We start from the raw sequence: 17,896 nt of genomic DNA, 5'->3' as shown, positions 1-17,896 counted from the left end.
TGGAATGAGAATCATAGGACTTGGGTTTTCCTTAAATGCTCTGGTTTCTGACTTGATGACAGGAAATCTACCTTTTCTAGCCTTTTTCTAGTTGGTAAAACTGTGAAAGGACATATTTCCTTATCCTGACCTCTTCTTCAACCTTTTGGGCTATAAAATTCTTTACATCTATTTTTATAAGTGTTGCCAATTACATAGCATAACGGAATGCATTTTGCTGCTGAACATCCTTTTGGATTCCTGTGACATTTTTCTAATTATGTGTTACTGTTTTTTATAAATTATCAAAACTAATTTTATAAATTATCAAAACTAATTATCAAAACTAGTTTTATGTGAACATATTATAAAGTATAACATGCTTTTAAATTATGTGTTTATGTAATTATGTAATTATGTGTTACTGTTTTTTTATAAATTATCAAAACTAATTTTATAAATTATCAAAACTAATTATCAAAACTAGTTTTATGTGAACATATTATAAAGTATAACATGCTTTTAAATTATGTGTTTATGTAATTATGTAATTATGTGTTACTGTTTTTTTATAAATTATCAAAACTAATTTTATAAATTATCAAAACTAATTATCAAAACTAGTTTTATGTGAACATATTATAAAGTATAACATGCTTTTAAAAATGTTTTCAAAATTGATCACAGCCTTGGAGCAAGACTTGCACTATACATTTGCTTTTCTAATGTTTTTATTTCCAATGGCTGATTTGACTTCTGAAAATATTCAGTTTACATTGGAGACATAGCTGGAATGCAGTCAACAGGGCAGAACAGCTTGCTGTCATCCTATATAACACTATGTGATGTCAAGGTCACAGTGAAGAAAAATGTTCTGAATTATCAATAGATGACTCAATTGCCATGATGTCCAAATAAAGTCATTTAGATTGCTCTCTGGATCACCCTCACCCCCTTGATTTCAGCTACCAAAATTGTGTTTGTAGAATGTTTACACTCTCCTAAGATTTATGGGTATTCATGACTCTAACACTCTAAGACCCCATGAAAAAAAAGATGTCCAAAGAGAAACCAATGTAGCCTGTTGCTATGGTTTATTTGCAAGAGTTTTAAAATACAATGAGTTTAACTTAACTGTTTTCTTTTATTCTTAAGGTGGATTTGGAGACCATAGTATGTCAAAGAAACGAGGGGCTCTCTACCAGCTTATAGACAGGATAAGAAGAATTGGCTCTGGTATATCAATGTTTAAAGTTGCAGACGCTTGACTTGATGTACAGTAAATATTATACTAGTAGCAGTTCAGTTTGCCATTAATATGCAAAGCATGTAAAGGGTATAGGCTGAGAAAAAGTCCTGTATCATTTTTGTTAGCTGATGTTTAATGTAAGTTTCTTAGAACTTAAGTTGGAACTTAAATTTAATGAATAGAACGTGAAGTTGAAATGTTTTTTTAACTTATTTTCAGCTTCTCCTTATTATAAGATGTATTTGGGGGTTATTTTACGGTTGATATTTATTTTCGGTGCAATGGTTATCACACTAAGGTGTTTTTATCAAGCATGGAACTACATCAGTTTTAATCAAATCAGAAAATGTTTAATCTGACAAAAAATGTTTGTTTTGAAGTAAAGTTCACTTAAAGTAAATTGAGAAACTGATTTGTTAGATTAAGAAAATAGTTGAGAATGTTTGATCCTTCCAAAAACATACATAGAAAAACAGCCTTCTGGTCTCATAATTAGTTAATACTTCTAGTATTGAATTTGTTAAACACTGTTTGTATATTTTAGAGTTTTTAGAAGAGTTTTCTGTTCAAAGTTTACATCCTAATGTTTTTTTAAATTGATGAATTGTTAATTAAATAATTGATAGTACACACTTCCAAGCAATAATTTTCCCAAGCAAACTAGACCTGTTAGGGACACGGGAATAGGGGCATACTTTCACTGTTGTGTCTGAAGTATAAACCAGTGGGTTATTTGTGTCAATGGTAGTAGATGAATAAGAATGAATAATAATGAAGATTTAGGAAAAACAAACACAGTAACAAAAATATGTTGGGGCACCCGGGTGGCTCAGTCGGTTAAGCGTCCGACTTCAGCTCAAGTCATGATCTCACAGTTTGTGAGTTTGAGCCCCATGTCGGGCTCTCTGCTGACAGCTCAGAGCCTGGAGCCTGCTTCAGATTCTGTGTTTCCCTCTCTTTATTTCCCTTCCCCACTCATGCTCTGTCTCTCCCTCTCTCTCTCAAAAATAAACAAACATAAAAAAAATTTTTTTTTTAAATATTTTGAAAGGCCACCAAGAAAATTAATGACTACAGACTCAAAAGCTTCTCTAGGAGTAGGCTGCATTTTATGTTGGCTTGTTCACGTTGTGTACTGATCTCTAAATAATGCTAGGTCACCTGGATGTGAATCCAGAGGAAATTTGAACAGAGATCTACTGGCATTCCAGGAGGCCGAGACCATACCTAGCTCAACATTATTTCATTTACCCTCTCTGTAATGCAATCTTCATAATTTTAGGCCATACGATAGAATATCAGTCCCGATTTAAAAGAATGAAGGATTTAGCAAGAGTTAAGAGGAGTTTCGAATATCTTGTGACTTTTTAAACAACATTTATTTTATTGTCTGGTGGTGAATTGGCAGTGCTCTAGTATTAGAATACAGGAAACAGGTTTTTTTTGTGGCCTACAAGTCTGCCTGACTTCTATCTGTTGTAGACTGTTGTATGAGAATTCATTAAAGTTGCTAAGAGAGCATCATTAAGAAATAGGATTTTGGGGCGCCTGGATGGCGCAGTCGGTTAAGCGGCCGACTTCAGCCAGGTCACGATCTCGCGGTCCGTGAGTTCGAGCCCCGCGTCAGGCTCTGGGCGGATGGCTCAGAGCCTGGAGCCTGTTTCCGATGCTGTGTCTCCCTCTCTCTCTGCCCCTCCCCCGTTCATGCTCTGTCTCTCTCTGTCCCCCAAAAAATAAATAAACGTTAAAAAATATTAAAAAAAAAAAAAGAAATAGGATTTTGACGTGAAACGCTTCAATATGTTAATGTTTTTCAAGTATGTAAGGTAAATGAAGTTCTTTAATGCATTGCCTTTAGGCATATTTACACAAATATGTAAATAAGACATTTTAACTTCAGTCTTTTAAGAGGAAATGATTCCCTGACCAAGGACTTCTGTTTCACAGAATGTTTTAAATGTCACTGCAGGCTTGGAGCAAAACAACACAGTGAAGGGAAAAGTACCTCTAAAATTCTCAGGGCAAAATGAGAAAAATCGAGTTCCCAGAGCTGCTACATCGAGAACAGAAAGAATATGGCCCGGAGGTGTTATTCCTTATGTTATAGGAGGCAACTTCACTGGTAAGATATTCCCAGAGTGTTTAATTTTATGAAGAAATATTATCATACAGATTAAGTGTGTATTTTTGCAGAGTTTTATATATATATATAATTAATATATAAAACATAGTATTAAATCAAGCATGAGAAATACTCCAGTCACCTTGGTTGTTAGTTTAGAATGTTTTTGGAATTGAAAAATGTCTTTAGTGTTGAGCTCTAAAGGTTGAAAGTACTGTTCTGGTTTTTAAACTGAGCTTCAAATGTGCTCATGTCTGGAAGCTGATTTCTCTTCCACTGTCAGGTAGAGTGTATGTCCGGTTTATAGAGTCTTGTACACATGTATTAAGGCATTGAGTTCAAATCTCTGATTGTAAGGGGAGTGTCCATTCTTAAGAGCGCTCGCTTGTGGTGCTCCAGGCTCATCTCTATTGGTTGGTGAGCGTGACGGCATCTGAACTGCCCAGGCGGACTCAGGACAAAGGGGCCAGCATGTAGCCCTGCTTTTTAAGACACACACTCTTTTATTAACATCCTGCCATTTTTCCAGGCAGCCAGCGAGCCATGTTCAAGCAAGCCATGAGGCATTGGGAAAAGCACACCTGTGTGACTTTTATCGAAAGAAGTGATGAAGAGAGTTACATTGTATTCACGTATAGACCTTGTGGGTAAGTGGAACCAGGGAATGACTTAAGCAAGTGTAGACAAGGGGGGGAAAATCCATAAGTAGGATTCATGTCTCAATATTTGATTAGCATTTTGCCCATGAGAAAGTGTGAATTATACATAAGAAAATATATTAAATTTTTTTTAATGTTTATTATTTTGGGGAGAGAGACGGTGTGTGAGTGGGGGAGGGGCAGAGAGAGAGGGACACACAGAATCCCAAGCAGGCTCCAGGCCCTGAGCTGTCAGCACAGAGCCCAATAGGGAGCTTGAACTCACAGAGTGCAAGATCATGACCCGAGCCGAAGTCGGACACTCAACCGACTGAGCCACCCAGGTGCCCCAAGAAAATATTATATTTTAAATAAATATATTCTCTGATCACACACTTTGATCATACACCTACCCCAAGTGTGTTTCTCCACCAGGTCAACTACTTTTCTTTGTGTTGCAACTGTAACAGTGGTATGGCCAACATCCCACTCATCTGAATTGGAAACTGGTAATATTGTCTGGTGATTCTCTTGTGCTCCGTCTAAAACCTATGCATAAGATTACATTGATATTCACCGTGTCTGTTGATTTCCACCTCTAGCCTATGTCAGTACCTCAGTGCATATTTATCTCTTAGTCGTACCACACCTGATCTATTCCGAACGCTCTCCCGTGTTCCTTCACCAACTTCCTGCCACTAGAATTATCTTCAAAAAATGCCGGACTGAGCAAGATACCACACTTTTTGAGGTGTTTCAGTGCTTCCTCGGACAGTGGCGCTTTCTAGATTTTCTCCTTACAGGCGGGTAACGAATACTCTCCAAAACAACTGTTCCGTAAGTTGTGAAATGCTGTGTTACATTTCAGTAGGTATTTCTGAGGCAATGTGCTAAGGAGCACTATGAATATTCAACCAATTGAAGAGAATATAGAACCCAGTGTTTTTTAAACTTCTTGAAACACGAGAGCACCCATGCCCCTCTTTCAAAAGTGAAGAACACGCATCAGTATCCCAGAAATGTTAGCCTGCGAATAAGATCCAAATCCCTTGATATAACATTTAAAGAATGCCATGAACTTACCACAGCTTCCATCTGCAGCTTCTTCTGCCACCACGTCTCTGCACAAATCCTAGAATGTAGCCAAGTGACATTAATAGCAGCTCCCCAAGCAGTGCTGTGTCCTTTAAAGACGGTTTACTGTGAGAGGTTTCGAGCTTCTCTCCCCTCTGCTTCCACATTCGAACATTTGATTAAATGGAATGGGTGCTTGCTGAGAACACTTGCTAGGGTTTGCCGTCTGCTTTACATTGCATCCCATCAGGAGACACGCGCTCTGGGTCTACCACGTCAGTGATGCCGCTGTTGAGCAGTGGAATCCAGCACTGACAGCCAAGTCCCTCCATTGTAAAAGTTCTCCTCATTGCAAAAGAGTGATGCTCTAATGTGGTTCTTTCTTTTGATCCCGTCTACACTTATTAGCTAGAATCCTTCTATACAGAGGGATGTTCTTTAGTCAGCTATAACTATCTGAATACCCTCTAGTATAGTTTACAGTGAAGAAGTAAAAATGCTTAATTCCTTTGGAGGAAATAGTTCTTGCCCAATCACATATAATTTGGGAGGAGGGAATGTATATTTCACTAGGTACTGGAGGAGGATTATACGATCTGGAGGATCTGGAGGCACTGGGGGAGGATTATGTTATCCCCCACTAGGTACTGGGGAGGATTTTTCTATCATGTATTCCTACAACATTTAACCTCACTTAAAAAGTAATAAATTTTAGGGGTGCCTGGGTGGCTCAGGCAGTTAAGTGTCTGACTTTGGCTCAGGTCATGATCTCATGGTTTGTGGGTTTGAGCCCTGCGTCGGGCTCTGTGCTGACAGCTCAGAGCCTGGAGCCTGCTTCAGATTCTGTGTCTTCCTCTCTCTCTGCTTCTCTCTAGCTTGTGCTCTCTGTCTCTCTCTCAAAAATAAACAAACATTAAAAATTATTTTTTAAGTAATCAGTTTTAGTTTTGGCTCTATCTAGGGGTCAAAATAATACATTATTTTTTTCTGTATAGTTTTGGAAAATGCTATAATTGTTTAGTTTTGACTTATTCAGGTAATGTTTTCTTCCAAATTACTCTAATTTTAGCTTGACAGGTTTTGGTTACATTTGGAATGCCTCCTAGTTCTTTATATCTATTTAATATTTAAAAGATCCAAATCTAGACTGTCCTTCCTTCCTTCTGGTTATCTAATAGGAATGGATATAGCTCAGCTTACATATTTCTAAATATATAATGTATTTAGATCAATACATCTTTCTTTTTTCTTTACCACCTTTCAATTTTGTAAAACAAATACAAACAAAGCACTGGCATACATTATTTTATTGATAAATTTCTGTTTGTAACAAATTCATAGTTCTACTCATGTTCTTTCATTAATTTGGCTTTTTAAAAAAAATTTTTCATTTTACTTGTTTTATTCTGCTAAACTATTTTTGCCATTCACTGTCATTTCTTCATGTTTTTTGCTTGTGCTTTTCTGATTGCTTGGACTGCCTTTGTTTCCATTTTTATCAGTGGAAATCATTCACATATTTCTTTGTCACCCATTTCTGAGCTGCCCTCAGTGGGTCATTGCTCTACCCACAGCTATAATAGTTACATTCCCACCATTGGTTCATAGGTCTGCCTTCATCAGTGCTGAGGGCTGGTAGCTTATCTCTGTGTCCCTTGGGACACCCAGCATGCTGCTTTACAGATAGGTGATCGAGAAAATCCTGACAATTTATGCATCAGCTAAAGCACATTCAATGTAATCCTAAAAGAAAATTATGTAAGGATTTAAAGATGTATTGTAGAGCATGCACTTTAATGATTACTGTAATGACTTCAGAGAAATGCATACTGAAGGTGTGAATTGCCCTCAGATCTTTAAATCTGTATTTACACTCTTGGAATTAAACTTTTGAGTATTTACATATACATATAATTTTGACTATTATGGTAGTAATATTGCATTTGATCATTTGTTTTGATACTCAGTTTCCCTATATTACATTTTCAGTGATGGGAAGAATGATACATTTTATAGGAATCGATCATTGGCTTGTTAACCATTCTGACCATTTTGTGACTTCTAAATTTCATTTGGAACTACCACTATTGGCCATAATTTCATGAAACAGTTATTTCATCATTAAGGAGATTTTTCTGTGATGATGCTGTATTTAAATCTCATAGATATTAATCAAAATTATTAAAGAGTTTGGTTGTTGGTAATTACACAACATACTGAGGGCCACTGCAGTCAGATATATGTCAAGTCAAACACATAACAGTCCTATTGGACTTTAGTACTGTGTCTTTTATATCATAAAAGCTGTTGCACATAGGGCATCAAATTTAATAATATCTAGTGTAACTCCATTGAGTACGGAGAGGCTGTAAAGTAGGGCCACTGATACTGATGGCAACATTGACCGTTCTATTTCTGGCTTTAAAATGGTAGGCAAACACATCTTACCACTTCATATCACTTTTTTCATTTTACTTACCCACTAAGCTTACCCACTAAGGCAACTTGTAGCTATTGTAGTTTTTTCTTTTTAATGTTTATTTATTTCTTTTGAGACAAAGAGTATAAGCAGGGGAGAGGCAGAGGGAGGGAGAGAGAGAGAGAGAGAGAGAGAGAAAATTCCAAGCAGGCTTCACTCTGTCAGCACAGAGCCTAATTCAGGGCTCAATCTCATGAACGATGAGATGATGACTTGAGCTGAAATCAAGAGTCAGAGGCTTAACTGACTGAGCTACCCAGGCACCTTGCTATTGTAGTTTTTAACAAAACAACAGGGGGCTCCAGGGTGGCTCAGTTGGTTAGGCGCCTGCCCCTTGATATGGGCTCAGGTCATTGGGGTGAGATGGAGTTCTGTGTGGGGCGTCTGTGCAAAGCATGGAGCCTGCTTTGGATTCTCTCTCCCTCTCTCTCTCTCTCTGCCCCTCTCCTGCTTGCACTCTCTCAGTGCTTTCTTATTCAAAATAAATACATAAATAAATAAATATTAAAAATATAAAATAAAGCAATAAAAATTGAAGCTAAAATAATGTCCTCATATTAATAGAAGAATTATTAAATGTGGAACGACTTGTACTATTTAGCACGTTCTATTTCCCCTTTTATTTTGCTAGAATCAGCTCTTTTTCACTAACTATTTATTGGGTGCCTAATTCCATATCACATCTTTGGTAAGTGGGAAAATAATAAAGTTTTTTAAAAAAAAAAAGGTAAAGTTCAGAACTTTTTAGTATATGATATCTTTGATCCGTCTTCAATGGGACGTATGCTTTAACTCACTCTTCCTATGTTGGCAAAACGTTTAAACTTAACAATAAATACTTTTTAAGTGAATATTTATTGTCATCAGTGGCATTTGTTTATTTCACAAGATTATTAATTATTAGCAAAATGATCATTTTATAACAACTGGTTTGATTTATTTCTTTGTAAGGCAGAAATTTATATATTACTTTTGTCTACTATACAACCTTATATTGCTGAATATCCTCTATTTTTTAAGCACAACTTTAAAATTTTTTACAGTCTTATATTAGTTTCAGGTGTACAATATAGCAATTCAACAATTCTGTACATCGTGTGGTGCTCATGTCAACAAGTGCACTCCTTAATCCCCATTACCTCTTTAGCCCATCCCCTACTCTCCTCCTCTCTGGTAACTATCAGTTTGTTCACTATAGTTAAGAGTCTGTTTGTTTAAAATTTTTTTTAAAAATATTTATTTTTGAGAGACAGAGAGAGACAGAGCATGAGCAGGGGAGGGGCAGAGAGGGAGACACAGAATCTGAAGTAGGCTCCAGGCCCTGAGCTATCAGCACAGAGCCCCACGTGGGGCTCGAAGCCACAAACCATGAGATCATGACCTGAGCCAAAGTCTGATGCTCAACAGACTGAGCCACCTAGGTGCCCCAAGAGTCTGTTTCTTAACTTTGTCTCTGTCTTTCTCTTTTTATCCTTTTGCTCATTTGTTTCTTAAATTCCACATATGAAGTGAAGTCATACGGTATTTGTCTTTCTCTGATTGACTTATTTCACTTAGCATAATGCTCCCTAGCTCCATTCAGGTTGTTGCAAATGGCAAGGTTTCATTGTTTTTTACGGCTGAAGAGTATTCCATTGTATATATATATATACCACATCTTCTTTATGTATTCATCAGTCAGTGCACACTTGTCCATTTTTAATGGGATCATTTGTTTTTTGTGGTGTTGAGTTTAATAAGTTCTTTACGTATTTTGGATACTGTCCCTTTATCAGATATGTCATTTGCAAATATCTTCTCCCTTTCAGTAGGTTGCCTTTCAGTTTTGTTGACTGTTTCCTTTGCTGCGCAGAAGCTTTTTATTTTGATGTAGTCCCAGTAGTTTACTTTTGCTTTTGTTTCCCTTGCCTCAGTAAGCCTATTTAGAAGGAAGTTTCTACAGCCAACGTCAAAGAGATTACTGCCTGTGTTCTCCTCTAGGAATTTTATGGTTTCAGGTTTCACATTTAGGTATTTAACCCATGAATATCCTCTATTTTATATTACCTCTCTTATTCTACTAGATAGTTTCTTGAACAATCTTACTGTTTTCCTACCTGCTAAATTTTAATGATTCCTTAAAAACAACTAACCAAACAAATAAGCTTAGGGTTAACTTATTTACTTATTTATTTTTATTTTTTTTTAGATTTTATGTTTTAAATTGTCTTTAGCTTTGGTCAGTTTGGTTATTCAGATTATGGCAGTAGTCACTTATATCCTTACCTACAGCATTTTCATTTTGTGCCACTTACTGTACCAAATGGCAGACTATAAAATTGAACATGAGGTGTTTTTCTCTGCAAGGGAGTTACAGTTTGACAGAAGAGGTGTGCCAGCCAGGATTCCTGCTTGCAAACAATAGGGACTGGTTAATGTAAGCAGAAAACAATAACTCATTGGATTACTACATAATGTATAGAATCACATGAATGGAAAAAGTGGAGAGCCAGGTTGACGGGGGAAGATTATGTTTAACCCCTGGCCATAAACATCTTCACCCCTGCTTTGGGTACTCCGTGATAACCACCAGAGTCTTAGCTCCCTTCTGCACTTAACAAGACCTGTTCTTGTAACCGTATTTATTAATTTATTAATGTATTTATTTTGAAAATGATCTTTTCCCAGTTTTCTTATAATGTAAATAACATAGAACATTGTATTAGTTTAATGTGTCTACCATGAAGTGTTGATATATGCATATGTTGTGAAATGATTCCCACATGGGTCGCCTGGGTGGCTCAGTTGGTTAAGCATCCAACTTCAGCTCAGGTCATGATCTCACGGTTCGTGAGTTCAAGCCCCACATCAGGCTCTGTGCTGACAGCTCAGAGCCTTGGAGCCTGCTTCAGATTCTGTGTCTCCCTTTCTCTCTGCCCCGCCCCTGCTTGCACTCTCTCTCTCTCTAAAAAATAAATAAACATTAAAATTTTTTTGAAATGATTCCCACAATAAATTTAGGTAACAGACATCACCTCACATAGTTGCAACATTTTTATTTTCCCAATGAGAACTTTTAGATTTGCTCTCTTAGCAACTTTGTAGTATGTGATAGAGTATTACTAACTTCAGTGACCATGCTTTACATTACACTTGCAGGACTTATTTATCTTGTAACTGGAAGTCTGTACCTTTTAACCCCTTTCACTCATTTGACCCACCCACTACTTCCCACCCCAAGCCCTTGCAATTACCAGTGTGTTCTAGGTATCTATGGAGCTGTACTATCTATAGCCTGACTATATTTTAGGCGCTAGAGATATCAGTGTGTAAAATGTGTAAGTTGTCTGCCCACAAATAGCTTATGTTCTAGGATAAGGTGTCAGAAAAAACCATGAAAATAAATGAAATATAAAATGTATTAATAGACCGTAAATTCTAGGGACAGAAAGAAAAGCCATGTAAATGGTATGGAAAGGCATTTGCACAAAAACTTGAAAAAGCAGGTGAAACAACTCGTATGCTGCCTGGGAGAATAGAGTTCCTGACAGAGGAAATAAGTAAAAAGGCTTTAAGGCAAGAGCTTGTCTGTATGCTCAAGGCACAGCAAGGAGACCACATGGCTCAGGTAGAGTGAGTTACAGGGACAGTAAGAAGAGATGGGATCCGTATGGTAAGATATTTATGTGTGAAGACCATGTAGGATCTTTACAGTTATTTGTAAGTATTGTACTTTAGATTTTCCTCTGAGCTTTATTAATCAGCTGAAATAACTTATGTCATTGTAATACATAACCCTTAAACCTCAGTAGCTTAGAGTAACGTATTGATTCCTTATTTATAAGGATATTGGATACAGATATTGATTCCTTATTTATATTGCATGTCCATCACTGGTTGGCTGTGTCTCACTCCAGAGTTATCACTTTAATGTTCAGTATGATGGCGAAACCTCTTTTTAGAACATTGCAATTGTGGCAGATCAAACAGAGACAGTATTGACAACCATGTTGACTATTAAAGATTCTCTCTGGGGGCACCTGGGTGGCTCAGATGGTTAAGCATCTGACTTTGGCTCTGATCATGATCTCAGGTTCTGTGAGTTCAAGCCTGCGCCAGGCTCTGTGCTGACAGCTCAGAACTTGGAGCCTGCTTCAGATTCTGTGTCTACTCTCTCTGCCCCTCCCTTGCTGACACTTTTGTCTCTCTCACTCTTAAAAATAAACATTAAAAAAAAATTAAAGATTCTCTCAGAATTTACACAGTTTGTGCTCACATGACATTATCCAGAGCAAGTCACATAACCAAACTCAACATCAATGGTATAAGGAAGTATAATTATCTTCCAGTGAGGGGTAATGAATGTTTTTGAACATTGACGCAATTTGTCATAGAACCATTGGAGAATATTGAGAAGAGACATAATATGACTTTACATTTTTAAATTATTTCAATGTTAAGTAAAGACTGATGTGGAGAGGACATCTTCTTGGATGTCATGATAGATTATCTTATAGGCAACTTCCAGTGGTGCTTTGGTTCCCCAGTCTGAGGCAAAGGTAAGGAGTAGCAGGTTTGAGATTACTTGATTACTGTCTGTGGTTCAGAGAGAGGTGTCGCTTCTCTATAGATGCTGAAACTTTTTCTTGAGACAATAAATAGAACTTTTGGTGGTCAAATTTTAAAAGCAGCACACGAATTAGAAATAAAAAAAAACAAAAGCCATATACAAGAAAAATGGCATCACCTGAGCTACATTAGAGGCTAATAACTAGACATCCTTAAACCACTTTTTTATAAACTACACATATTACACTGTCATTCCACACCTAGTTCTATGTGCATATATTTAGTTATTTATTCATCTGAGCATCCAGAATTATTCTCGACCCAAAACACTATGAATCAAATCACCATATTTTTCTTCTTTCACAGGAGCATTGTAAGTCAGTGGGAAATGTATTTTCAATTTCTGTTATGGAATCCTACCTTGTATATTGGAAATTGCTATGGGTGAAATTATGGTAAAGAAGGCGTTTTAGATTAAATAAGTTGACCACATGGCTTGAATATCTCCCAGATTTTGATTTGCGAGGTATTTTCTTATTTGAATACAACCAGCAAGAATGACTTAGCATGTGTAATTTAGTTGCTACATAGTCATCAGATATTTGTTTAACTACTTCTGCTCTATGGTAGTGAATGATTCAGTTTAAATATCTCCAAAATTTGCAAATTTTGTGTTTTTCCACATCTAATACTTTACTGTTTGGCTATTTGATAAATATCTGTGTTTAGGTTGAAAAATGCTATTAAATATGGGAACAAAACCAAGATTTCCTGTTTTTTTTTTCTTACCGGTTACCTCTTTTTTTGTTATTGACTTATCAAGCTTTGTTAACTGTTATAATAGACTCATAAATAATAAATCTGTGGCATAGGATAAGATGGTTAAGGCTTTAAAGCCTACAGAAATAATTGCAATGACAAATGTTTGTTAGTGAACAATCAAAAGGACTACTGAATATGCTTACTGTGGAAAGTGAAAACTTGTGAAATTCCTTTGAATCATTTGGGCAATTAATTTTTGGAAATTTTCTATTTTAATTTGATAAATTTAAAAAATTGCTTAAATCATTTTTGATCAAGAGCAAGAATTTAGAATAATAGTCATAAAAGTAATCGCGGGGCTTGAAAAAGTTTAGAGGACAGCAGAGAATCTATTGCTACAGAGATCAGGGGACTAAGAAACAGTCATGAGGAGCTAAAAAATGCTGTAATGAGGTGCAAAATAAAATGGAGGCGACCACAGCTCAGATTGAAGAGGCAGAGGAGAGAATAAGTGAATTAGAAGACAAAATTATGGAAAAAGAGGAAGCTGAGAAAAAGAGAGATTAAAAAAAATCCAGGAGTGTGAGGGGAGAATTAGAGAACTAAGTGATGCATTCAAATGGAATAATATCCATATCATAGGAGTTCCTGAAGATGAAGAGAGAGAGAAAGGGGCTGAAGGTGTACTTGAACAAATCATAGCTGAGAACTTCCCTGAAGTGGGGAAGGAAAAAGGCATTGAAATCCAAGAGGCACAGAGAACTCCCTTCAGACGTAACTTGAATCGATCTTCTGCATGACATATTATAGTGAAACTGGCTGGCAAAATACATGGATAAAGAGAAAATTCTGAAAGCAGCTAGGGATAAACAGGCTCTAACGTATAAAGGGAGACCAATAAGTCTAGTGGCAGATCTATCTACTGAAACTTGGCAGGCCAGAAAGGAATGGCAGGAAATCTTCAATGTGATGAACGAAAAAAATATGCAGCCGAGAATCCTTTATCCAGCAAGTCTGTCATTCAGAATAGAAGGAGAGAGAAAGGTCTTCCCAAACAAACAAAAACTGAAGGAATTCATCACCACTAAACCAGCCCTACAAGAGATCCTAAGGGGGATTCTGTGAGTGAAATGTTGCAAGGACCACAAAAGACCAGAGACACCACTACAAGCATGAAACCTACAGGTATCACAACGACTCTAAACCCATATCTTTCTATAATAACACTGAATGTAAATGGATTAAATGCTCCAACCAAAAGACATAGGGTATCAGAATGGATAAAAAAACAAGACCCATCTATTTGCTGTCTACAAGACACTCATTTTGGGCCTGAGGACACCTTCAGATTGAAAGTGAGGGGATGGAGAACTATCAGTCATGCTATTGGAAGTCAAAAGAAAGCTGGAGTAGCCATACTTATATCAGACACACTAGACTTTAAATTAAAGGCTGTAACAAGAGATGCAGAAGGGCATTATATAATAATTACAGGGTCTATCCATCAGGAAGAGCTAACAATTATAAATGTCTATGTGCCGAATATGGGAGTCCCCAAATATATAAAACAATTAATCACAAACATAAGCAACCTTATGGATAAGAATGTGGTAATGCAAGGGAGTTTAATACCCCACTTACAACAATGGATAGATCATCTAGACACAGGATCAATAAAGAAACAAGGGCCCTGAATGATACATTGGATCAGATGGCCTTGACAGATATATTTAGAACTCTGCATCCCAAAGGAACAGAATATAGTTTCTTCTCGAGTGCACATGGAACATCCTCCTTGTAGACCACATACTGGGTCACAAAACAGCCCTTCATACGTATAAAAGAATTGAGATCATACCATGCATACTTTCAGACCACAATGCTATGAAGCTTGAAATCAACCACAGGAAAAAGTCTGGAAAACTTGCAAAAGCATGGAGGTTAAAGAACACCCTACTAAAGAATTAATGGGTCAACCAGGCAATTAGAGAAGAAATTTAAAAATATATGGAAACAAATGAAAATGAAAACACAACAATCCAAACACTTTGGGATGCAGCGAAGGCAGTCCTGAGAGGAAAATACATTGCAGTCCAGGCCTATCTCAAGAAAACAAGAAAAATCCCAGATACAAAATCTAACAGCACACCTAAAGGAAATAGAAGCAGAACAGCAAAGATGCTCCAAACCCAGCAGAAGAAGAGAAATAATAAAGATCAGAGCAGAAATAAACAATATAGAATCTAAAAAAAAAAACTGTAGGACAGATCAATGAAACGAAGAGCTGGTTTTTTGAAAAAATAAACAAAATTGATAAACCTCTAGCCAGGCTTCTCAAAAAGAAAAGGGAGATGACCCAAATAGATAAAATCATGAATGGAAATGGAATTATTACAACCAATCCCTCAGAGATACAAACAATTATTGGGGAATACTATGAAAAAATATATGCCAACAAACTGGACAACCTGGAAGAAATGGACAAATTCCTAAGCACCCACACTCTTCCAAAACTCAAATAGGAAGAAATAGAAAACTTGAATAGACATATAACCAGCAAAGAAATTGAATCAGTTATCAAAAATCTCCCAACAAATAAGAGTCCAGGACCAGATGGCTTCCCGGGAGAATTCTACCAGACATTTAAAGCAGAGATAATACCTATCCTTCTCAAGCTGTTCCAACAAATAGAAAGGGAAGGAAAACTTCCAGACTCATTCTATGAAGCCAGCATTACTTTGATTCCTAAACCAGACAGAGGCCCAGCAAAAAAAGAGAACTACAGGCCAATATCCCTGATGAATATGGATGCAAAAATTCTCAATAAGATACTAGCAAATAGAATTTAACAGCATATCAAAAGAATTATTCACCATGATCAAGTGGGATTCATTCCTGGGCTGCAGGGCTGGTCCAACATTCGCAAATCAATCAATGTGATACATCACATTAATAAAAGAAAAGAGAAGAACCATATGATCCTGTCAATCGATGCAGAAAAAACATTTGACAAAATTCAGCATCCTTTCTTAGTAAAAAACCTCGAGAAAGTCGGGATAGAAGGAACATACCTAGAGATCATAAAAGCCATTTATGAAAAGCCCACAGCTAATATCATCCTTGATGGGGAAAAACTGATAGCTTTCCCCCTGAGATCAGGAACACAACAGGGATATCCACTCTCACTGCTGTTGTTTAACATAGTGTTGGAAGTTCTAGCATCAGCAATCAGACAACAAAAGGAAATCAAAGGCATCAAAATTGTCAAAGATGAAGTGAAGCTTTCACTTTTTGCAGATGACATGATATTATACATGGAAAATCCGATAGACTCCACCAAAAGTCTGCTAGAACTGATACATGAATTCAGCAAAGTCGCAGGATACAAAAATCAATGTACAGAAATCAGTTGCATTCTTATACACTAATAATGAAGCAACAGAAAGACAAATAAAGAAAGTGATCCCATTCACAATTGCACCATGAAGCATAAAAAACCTAGGAATACACCTAACGAAAGATGTAAAGGATCTGTATGCTGAAAACTATAGAAAGCTTATGAACAAAATTGAAGAAGTTATAAAGAAATGGAAAAACATTCTGTGCTCATGGATTGGAAGAATAAATATTGTTAAAATGTCAATACTCCTCAAAGCTATCTACACATTCAATGCAATCTGAATCAAAATTGCACCAACATGCTTCTCGAAGCTAGAATAAGCAATCCTAAAATTTGTATGAAACCACAAAAGGCCCCGGATAGCCAAAGTAATTTTGAAGAAGACCAAAGCAGGAGGCATCACAATCTCAGACTTTAGCCTCTACTACAAAGCTGCAGTCATCAAGACAGCATGGTATTGGCACAAAAACAGACACATAGACCAATGGAATAGGGTAGAGACTCCAGAAGTGGACTCACAAAAGTATGGCCATCTAATCTTTGACAAAACAGGGAAGAATATCTAATGGAAAAAAGAGTCTCTTCAACAAATGGTGCTGGGAGAGCTGGACAGCAACATGCAGAAGGATGAAAGTAGACCACTTTCTTACACCATTCACAAAAACAAACTCAAAATGGATAAAGGACCTGAATGTGAGACAGGAAACCATCAAAACCCTGGAGGAGACAGCGGGAGAAAACCTCTCTGACCTCAGCTACAGCAATTTCTTACTTGACAAACCCCAAAAGCAAGGGAATTAAAAGCAAAAATGTACTTTTGGGACCTCATGAAGACAAAAAGTTTCTGCACTGCAAAGGAAACAATCAACAGAACTAAAAGGCAACCAATGGAATGGGAAAAGGTATTTGAAAATGACATATCGGACAAAGGGCTAGTATCCAAAATCTATAAGGAGCTCACCAAACTCCACACCTGAAAAACAACCCAGTGAAGAAATGGGCAGAAAACATGAATAGACACTTCTCTAAAGAAGACATCCGGATGGCCAACAGGCACATGAAAAGATGCTCAACATCGCTCTTCATCAGGGAAATACAAATCAAAACCACCCTCAGATACTGTAACCTCACGCCAGTCAGAGTGGCTAAAATGAACAAATCGGGAGACTCTAGATGCTGGCGAGGATGTGGAGAAACAGGAATCCTCTTGCACTGTTGGTGGGAATGCAAACTGCTGCAGTTGCTCTGGAAAACAGTGTGGGGGTCCCTCAGGAAATTAAAAATAAATCTACCCTATGACACAGCAATAGCACTGCTAGGAATTGACCCAAGGAATACAGGAGCACTGATGCATAAGGGCACTTGTACCCCAATGTTTATAGCAGCACTTTCAACAATAGCCAAATTAGGGAAAGAGCCTAAATGTCCATCAACTGATGAATGGATAAAGAAATTGTGGTTTATATACACAATGGAATACTACGTGGCAATGAAAAAGAATGAAACATGGCCTTTTGTAGCAACGTGGATGGAACTGGAGAGTGTTATGCTAAGTGAAAAATAAGTCATACAGAGAAAGACAGATACCATATGTTTTCACTCTTGTGTGGATCCTGAGAAACTTAACAGAAGACCATGGGTCAGG

The 17,896-nt window shown here is 37.0% G+C and overlaps 1 protein-coding gene across 4 annotated transcripts in view; it reads left to right on the top strand.

Moving 5' to 3' along the window:
- TLL1 (tolloid like 1) overlaps positions 1-17,896 on the top strand; it is a 216,667-nt gene that overhangs the window by 89,287 nt on the left and 109,484 nt on the right. For 3 of the 4 annotated variants that reach the window (XM_025921513.2, XM_086703920.1, XM_086703921.1), the window contains 3 exons: positions 1,135-1,215; positions 3,198-3,350; positions 3,880-3,997. In XM_025921513.2, coding sequence (XP_025777298.2) covers positions 1,135-1,215; positions 3,198-3,350; positions 3,880-3,997 — 352 coding nt within the window. Of the gene's footprint in view, positions 1-1,132; positions 1,254-3,197; positions 3,351-3,879; positions 3,998-17,896 lie in introns of those variants that run through there. The other variant, XM_086703922.1, reaches the window with a different exon arrangement.

This window comes from Puma concolor, chromosome B1 (genome assembly GCF_028749965.1).
Source record: "Puma concolor isolate L17-30 chromosome B1, mPumCon1.1.hap2, whole genome shotgun sequence".
In the NCBI taxonomy this organism is placed as follows: domain Eukaryota; kingdom Metazoa; phylum Chordata; class Mammalia; order Carnivora; family Felidae; genus Puma; species Puma concolor.
This window is presented reverse-complemented; position numbering and strand designations above follow the sequence as displayed.